The 8,362-nt window shown below is 47.8% G+C and overlaps 1 protein-coding gene across 1 annotated transcript in view; it reads right to left on the bottom strand.

The window, feature by feature from the left end:
- The window catches only part of LOC125941096 (uncharacterized), a 10,780-nt gene extending 4,695 nt beyond the window's left edge, over positions 1-6,085 (bottom strand). Inside the window, exons 1-2 of the mRNA XM_049658032.1 lie at positions 5,829-6,085; positions 3,295-3,383 (exon numbers count right to left, since the gene is read on the bottom strand). Coding sequence (XP_049513989.1) covers positions 3,295-3,383; positions 5,829-6,054 — 315 coding nt within the window. The 5' untranslated portion in view covers positions 6,055-6,085. The remainder of the gene's footprint in view (positions 1-3,294; positions 3,384-5,828) is intronic.
- Positions 6,086-8,362: the final 2,277 nt, after the last annotated feature.

The raw sequence follows: 8,362 nt of genomic DNA, 5'->3' as shown, positions 1-8,362 counted from the left end.
CGGGAACCGCCCATAGGAAGAGCAACCATGAACAGAGAGTCTCAGTGATCGGGTGCTTAGGCGAGCTTTGCTTTGGAGGAAAGATAAAAATTAGACGTGCATCTTCATGCTTCGCTGCAAATAACGCGTAAGTGTGGTGGTGCTATTCAGTGCGCGGCATTAAAAAAATTATTCACATCTTTTACGTTGGGGTCGCGAAGTGGGACATTGATTCGACACGTTACATCCTATAAGGAATGTCAGGCGCCTGTCATCCTTACAATTCGAATAAGGTTCGTGTAATCTTGGCATTTACCTCCCACTTCAATTGCTGTTTCTGAGATCAACCTAGTTACGGTTTCATTCATTACTTCTATGTTGTCCTTATCTTCCTTTTCTAAAGCTGCATATTTGTTTGCGAGCACCAGCCTGAATTGGTCTGCTTTTACCCGTACTGGCTCTAGGTTGGCCTGTTTCCCCTTGACTAATTTCACTCTTTTTCTCTTCAAATTGAGAGAAATCCTAGACCTCACTAAGATACGGTCACTGCACTTTACCTTACCTAACACTTCTACATCCTGCACTATGCTTGGATCGGCAGAGAGTATGAAATCTATTTCATTCCTTGTTTCTCCAGGTCCACTTCCTGTTGCTGCGTTTCCTGAAGAAGGTATTCATTTTTCGGAGCCTATTCCTTTCCACGAATTCTACTAACATCTCTCCTCTTGCATTCCTTTTCTCCATTTCTTCCGCTTAATGTCAACTAAAACATCGGCTATCCCCGTTTGTTCTCTGATCCACGCCGCTCTCTTCCTGATTCTTAACATTAGTCCTAAGATTTTTCGTTCCATCGCTCTTTGTGCGGTCCTTAACTTGTTCTCGAGTTTCTTTGTTAACCTCCAAGTTACTGCCCCATATGTTAGCACCGGTAGAATGTAATGATTGTACACTTTTCTTTTCAACGACAGTGGTAAGCTCCGCGTCAGGATTTGGCAGTTCCTGCCGTATACACTCCAACACAATTTTATTCTTGTGTAAATTTCTTTCTCATGATCAAGGTCCCCTGTGAGTAATTGACCTAGATAAACGTACTGCTTTGCAGACTCTAGAGGCTGAGTGGCGATTCTAAATTCTTGTTCCTTTGTCAGGCTATTGAACATTATCTTTGTCTTCTGAATATTAATCTCCAACCCCACTCTTACACTTTCTATGTTAAGGTCCTGAATCACTTGCTGTACTTCGACCCCCATTGTTTCTAAACAGGACAATGTCATCTGCAAACCGAAGGTTGCTGAGATATTCGCCGTTGATCCTCACTCCTAAGCCTTCGCAGTATAATAGCTTGATAGGTAAATTTCTACTTTACATGTGGAGAACCAATGAAGCTGTGGAATCTTTGTAGATATTTCCCAAGATATTCGCGTATGCCTCCTGAACTGGATGACTACGCAATGCCTCTATGACTGCTAGTATCTTTACTGGAATCAAATGCGTTTTCATAATCTATGAAAGCCATATAGCGAGGTTTATTGTACTCCGCAGATTTCTCGATCACCTGATTTATGGCATGGATGTGGATCCACTGTAGATCCACCTTCATCCTTAATTAACACCAAAGGTCGTGGGTTCCACTCCCACCAAAGGTCGTGGGTTCGTATCCTTTTTGTACCATCGTTTGGTCACGCCGCCGACGCCCGATTTTCCGCCTCATGTGCCATTCAATGCAGTCGCATTGATAAAACAAATAACTAAATGCTAGGTTGCCGGCGGAAATCGGAACCAGCTAGCGCAAGACAGGGGCAATTGGAGATCGCGGGGAGAGGCCTTCGTCCTGCAGTGGACATAAAAATAGACTGATGATGATAATGATGATGCACTCTGTATACTATGTGCCACTTTTCAGCAAATATTCTGGAGGCCCACATGGGTCACAGTGGATGCGGCATGTATATGTGGCACTGGATATGTACCGCTCTTCGATGAACCTCTTTGGCGCCCACTTGGCGCACTTGGTAAATGTCAATACGAGCATATCTGGACTGCACTTCAATGCACCTCCTTCATACCAACTTAGGTGAAGGGGTACGTGCCAGTAGGTGTGTGCCATTCTTCAAACAACATCTTCGACGCCAACTATATCTATGCGCCACTGGATATGGGCCGTTCTACAATCACAAAATAATGATCCTGAAAATTTATCTAATGCTTGGCGAAATTCAATACACGCCACGCGTGTTACTTACGGCGGTACCCCTGGATGGCGCGTCGTGTGCAGCAGGAAGCTCGATAGACGACCCCGGCTGCATATAAGTACTGGTCGCTGCACTGCTTCAATGCTGATAGCATTAACGTAGACATTCACCGTTAGGTGGATTCTATACCGGCAGGATCAATCTCACGATTAATTTTGACGTTAATTCGGTTAGCATTGAGGCGATGTAGCGATACACAGCGTTGCCACCGCCGAAACGCGTCGTCTATTAGGCGTGCATACCGGCGGGCTCCTCTCTAGAGTATTTCTCTGGACGCGCACACGGTGTCATTCATACGGCTAAGACAAAGAATAAAATTTGGGCAGCCCTTCACATCACAGCTATTGAGAAGGCCGGGTGTCAAGGTAGGTTTCGATCTAAACGGACACTTGAGCGCTAACAAAATCCGACAATTCTCATTTTTCGAGCGGCGCAGGCCTTGTGGTAAGCAATTTTAACAGCGGAGCTGTTTAGGCCAGGCGTAATGTGTCTGCTAAATCCAAAAATATGGCCGATCCTGGCGGTTGTGCAGAAAGGGTCCAAACGCAATGGCACATACCCCTATTAACTAGCGAAGCTGAGCCTGGCTAAGTCCAGCCAAGCATGGTTGGAACTACTACAGATTGGTCGGTCATCGATAACCAATCGATAGTCAATCAATAGCTAATCCGGAATATTCCGGAAAATGCTGGGGATGACTTGGTAGCGCTTAGCATAGCCCAAATACAGCCAATCAATAGCCAATCAATACCTAACTCATAATCAATCAACAATCAATAAATTTCGGGAAATGCTGGGGATGGCTTGGTAGTGCTTATCCTAGCCCAGATACGTGGCCATTACCTTGCGATAGCCAATCAATAGCTAATCGATAATCGATCAATAATGAACAAATTTCGGAACATGCTGGGGTTGACTTGGTAGTGCTTAGCCCAGCCCAAAAGCCAGGATTAGCAAGGTGCCCATCAGTTCCGCTGTCTGTTTAGCATTGCGCCTCCAGTGCAAGCTACGCAATTTTTTTTCTTTTTATTCTTGTACCCTTCCCTTTTGGACGCTTCCGTACCTTCTTGGTGCGGCACTGAACGTCGAAGTGGAAGCCGCACGTGTCGCAGTGATAAGGCCAAAGCTCGAACTCCACGCCGTCGATGCTGCCTGCGCAAGAACAGCAGGAAGAATATTATAGTACGCACTCAAACAAAGCACACCCCACTGCTATCCAGTGAATATTGGCAATGCCCTTCCGGAAGCGGTGCAAAATTCTATAGTTTTCGCACCATTACTACTAGGAATAGGGTTGCGCCGGCTGTTTAGGCTCAGACATTCCAAAATCATGAAATACAGAGGCTTTGACCTATTGAAGGCACTTTCTCTGGATCACATAGGCGCATTGGCAACTAGTTAGTAAGCCCCAATCTTTCCAATTGAGCTGGTAATTATTACGACTCTAATCTTTGATATTAGGGTGACTACGTATTATGGCAAAATGTGAACGTCTGGCTTCTACTCCGCGCGGGGCGAGCGCGGCCGCCGGGTCACAAGGCTCTGGGGGGAGGGGGGGGGGGGGGCGTTCTACGCAGCGCGCGCCCGCCCGGGGGGCTCTATCTTGAAAGCCATCTGCACCGGGGGCAGAGTTCGCCTGCACTGTGTTTGCGCTGCTTAGTTCGCGTTGATGCGAGCGGCGGCTCGAAGGTTGATTCGCTTGCTACTGCAACCGCGCTCCCTCACGCCAGCGTTTTTGACAGCGAGTTTCCGCAGTCATCAATAAGATGCGTTCCTGTCTGCTTGTGCGCGCGTGACACCGTGCTTGTTAACTGAGTGAATAAACGAATCTTTACAAGTTTATACGGCCGATAAAGCTACTATCCTGACTTCTTATACGTGCCTAATAATTTGCAATCGCAATCGATGGTTCGGGGCAAAACTGCGACTTAGTTTTACTTCACAAAACGCCACCGCCTTCACGAAGGCCCGCCCTCTAATGTCGTTCATTGGATGCGCCAGCAAAGCTGTAGCAGCTTTGCAAGAAAAGCGTATGACTCCCTTGGGGCGTCAGTTCCTGCCGGTACTTTTCAAATACGCGCGGGCGGCAGTCACCACATAGCCTACGGAGCATGTATAAAAGTGCAAACGTCTGGCTGTTTCATTTATTGAGAAGCTAAAAATTTGCTTACACCGTTCCGTCGTATCATCGCGATAACAAGCCCGCATCGATGTTGTTAGCGTCAGACGAAATACGGCGGTGACAAAGAGGATGCTGTTTTTGCCATCAGGTACGTGATAGCTCAGGTACAAAGCCTTTATACCGATAATTCTGAACAACTTGTATCGTAGCACCAAATACTTCAAAATTCGGCTTGTGTCTTTGTGTATAACATTAGCGCACGTGGTTATATGGTAAAACTGCACGCCCCCGGAACCCATATGCACAAAAATCTCCTACCCTAGAAGTGTTTGTGAGATAAAATTGCAACCAATCCTGATGTAATTAGTGAAGGCCAATGGCAAAGCGCACTTCCAAAAGAGAAACTTTGCGATTTTGGCCGCTGGCGCGGAGCCAACAACTCGATAGACAGCCTTCGAAAACACAGCAGCAGATTGTCATACCAGTGTGGTTCAGTTAGCAACGTGACAACGTCATCACTCTATCGTACCAGCAAGGGCGAAGAACGCTGTGTCCGCTCCCAATATTGTGTGGTTAAGAAATTGTTCTGCGTCGAGGACCGTGTCTAGACAAGGCGAAATCTGTGGCGTGATCGGTCATCGTATTGAACTCACATGACACGCGCTCACTTTGCTTTGTCGGTTCAGGAATGTTTCAAAACAGGAAAAAAAATTGGAGGACGCTTAAGCTTCGTCTTTTAGAGTGGAACGCGATAGAGTTATCGGGCCCCGTTCGCACTGCATTTTTCTTTATGAGTAGGCTTCACTGCAACACACAACGTGGGAAATCCAGCTTACAAACACCAAGCTTACACCAATCGCCCTTAAAGTCGGCTTCACGTTTAAATACAAACGCATTGCTGGGAATACATTTTTCCAGGGGCAATATGAGCCATCTTAAATCAAAATGTGAAAGCCCTAGGACCTTTTTTCATTATTTTATTAATAGTTGGCAGTTGCCCCGAGGCACGCGCGTGTCCAAAACGCATTAGACACGATAAGTCTCAGTTGGACCTGCCGAGGAGGCGAGCGCCATCTCGATGGTGTTTTTGCAAGTAACCTACCCGGGCGTGCCGCTGTTAGGATGGTAGAAATGTTGCAAAAGGGGTCTGTGTTTGAAGTTCTTCGTAACAGAATTATGTTTTCTCGTACATTCGAATCCGACGCTATCTTGTCTGTAGACTGTGGTTAAGTCGTACTTTACCATTTTTCTGACGGATTTTAGTTTGAGAAATCTCAATAGTTCAGTAACAACTTTGCGCCATGCGGAAGGCCTGCGTGGTCGGGGTGGCTCGGGATGATTTTCTCAGTCGCGGACGCCGGCGGATTTTCTGCGACATGGGGCCCTTAATGCTATCGCGCTAAATAGGATTTAAAACAGGATATAAAGCTATAATCGGGCACCACTATAGCACCGAGCCAGGAGAGACAATTTACTCGGGACGGTAGAGTCCGAAGGAATCCTGAATTTCAAGTTGTGATGCTCCGGTTTCCGAGCATCGCTGCTGTACTCGATGCCATCCCACACATTCTCGGCAGTGCCCGGTGGATTCAAGGCGGCCAGGAGAGCCGCAGTCGCAGCCTCGCGTTGAGCCGGAGCTGGAGCCGCAGGTGAAGCCACAGGACTGCCCGCGTCCCCGCTTTCACGACTTGCATGCTCCATTGCAGCTGATTCAGTGAAGCCGTCGTCAATTCGCTGCATTCAAGCGATGCAAAGATATTTGCACGTGAAGGAACCGCGAATTGTGCGCAGTATTTTATTATACCTTTTTTTTCTATATTACCTGTGTCTATATTACACTGCTATGTTTCCCAATATTTTTGTTTGTATTTACCTTATTTACTCATGGCTCATCTAAAACTCGCTTTGTTATAGGTCTTTAAGTAACAAAATTGAACAAAATATATAATCGTGATTGCTGATTATCATTTTTTGTATTATATAGAAAGCCTATAAACGAAATAGACTCCAGAATTTACAGTGCAGTGCCACAATTCACTTCCGAGCATGACAGATCATTTTCCGTGTTTTAGGTACACGTAAAAGAACGCCAGGGATGCTATGCAGGAAATGCCGAGCTTGGCAAAGTAGGGGATCGCTGCGAGTTCTGGCGACGACCTCAGGTAGATCAGCTAATCATCAATGCATAAAATTAAACCCTCGGCACGCCTCCAGTTTCACTGGCTTGTATAGATTCACTCTTGGGTTACACTCTCTAAAAAACTCCGCCTCCATTCCTCCCTGTAAAAGTAGATGTACAGTGAAGCTGTTGCCGACGTTAGACAAGCACCACCATCGCAAGCGACGTACGCCAGAAGTTTGTTATTCGTATATACGAGAATAACGGCATCGCCACGTGACAATATCGCCTGATGACGTATTTGATGACGTCATACGTCCAACGTGACGTCACGCGGTAACATCTTCGTCAAGTTATGATGTCACCTGATGACGTCGTGTAAGGCCTCGGAGAAGCAGCAGAGTGTGCACTTCCTGCTTATTTGCACAGTCTCCGGGATCGGCCCACATTTTCGGCCTAAAGCGAAAAACACTGCGTGACTTCCTCCACACTTTTCGTGTGAGCCTCGCGGGGCAAAGGGGGGGGGGGGGGGGGGGGGGGGTAGTGAGCTTGCATCTTCTCTACTAAATCGGCCATGGAGAAAGGAAGGAACTGAAGAGAGGTCCTGACGTCACTCTTTGTGAAGCCTCCATGACGCCGAAAGTTGGCCTTACTCTGCCATCTTGTCGGGGCTGCTTCACCTCTCTTGTTTAGATTTCTTGCCTTCGGCGCGCAAGAACGCCGGGCCGCACGGAGGTGTGCGGGCGTAATGAACGTAATGATCGCGGTGTACCATTGCTGTACCGTTACCACAGTCATTTCGTCCCAGTATTGTTATTAAGCGTTCACAGGACTTCATAATGAAATCGGCAAATTAAACCACGAGGCCGGTCCCTGCGACTTATGCCGGCTTTTCCGAAAATAAATCGGCATTCTCACTGCACTGAAAGAACGCACATGCGATGATCGAGAGCACACTTTACGCAAATCATGACACACCGACCTCTGGCTAGCCCATATCTGCAGTTTATGAGAACAAACACGTATGGCGGTCGTCGCTCGAGGAACTGTTTTGCTTTACTGAGCAAGTTTAGGATAGCTGCGCACCGTGGAGATGTGACCAGCCACAACGCGCCGACGAGAAGGCCAGCAGAAGAGAACGTCCGTACGCGTTTAAATACACTGACTGCGGCCTGAGCTATAGAGTGCTCACGGCAAATGACGCTTTAAAGAAACAAAGTTCTGCGGTGCCGAACAGAACGCGCGTATGCGTGCGGCTAGCGCGTGGACCGCACCTCCGCAAAACCCTCAGCCGTTTGATGTGCCCGCAGGCGTAGGTTCTTCTGTCGAACCTTGCTCACACTTGCACCGCATCTGCCAACCTTCACTTTCCTGCGCTCCGCGGGCACACTGATAATATAAGCAGGGTGGTGGCGTGGAGCAGAGGTAGAACACCCGACTTCAAATCTGAAGGTCGTAAGTTCGAATCCTGCTCCAGTCCACTACATTTTCAGGCATGGAGTGGTGCCTGACACCGGCAAAAAAAAATATTGCCGAGAGCTAGTGGGGCTATACTAGTTCAGGTGAAACCAAACTAGGCAGGCCCACTAAGCTTCATCAAAGTCACTCCCTCACCAGAACAGGAATTGGCCTCCCTGGTGCAGAATTCGGCCACTACCTCCCTCATGACTCCGACAATTAACCCATTGCCCTCAGTCCCCAGTGGCTGCGGAGCACCTGACCAAGGCGGCGGTCAGACCTGCGACGTGGCAGAGGGTGCCAAGAATCCCTGGGTCCGGACAGGCCGCCAATGGAAACTGAACCTGGCAACGTTCAACACGCGCACCCTCTCGAGTGAGGCTAGCTTAGCAGGACTATTTGAGGAATTATCAGGCATTGCCTGGGATATTA

This window comes from Dermacentor silvarum, chromosome 10 (genome assembly GCF_013339745.2).
Source record: "Dermacentor silvarum isolate Dsil-2018 chromosome 10, BIME_Dsil_1.4, whole genome shotgun sequence".
NCBI lineage: Eukaryota > Metazoa > Arthropoda > Arachnida > Ixodida > Ixodidae > Dermacentor > Dermacentor silvarum.
This window is presented reverse-complemented; position numbering and strand designations above follow the sequence as displayed.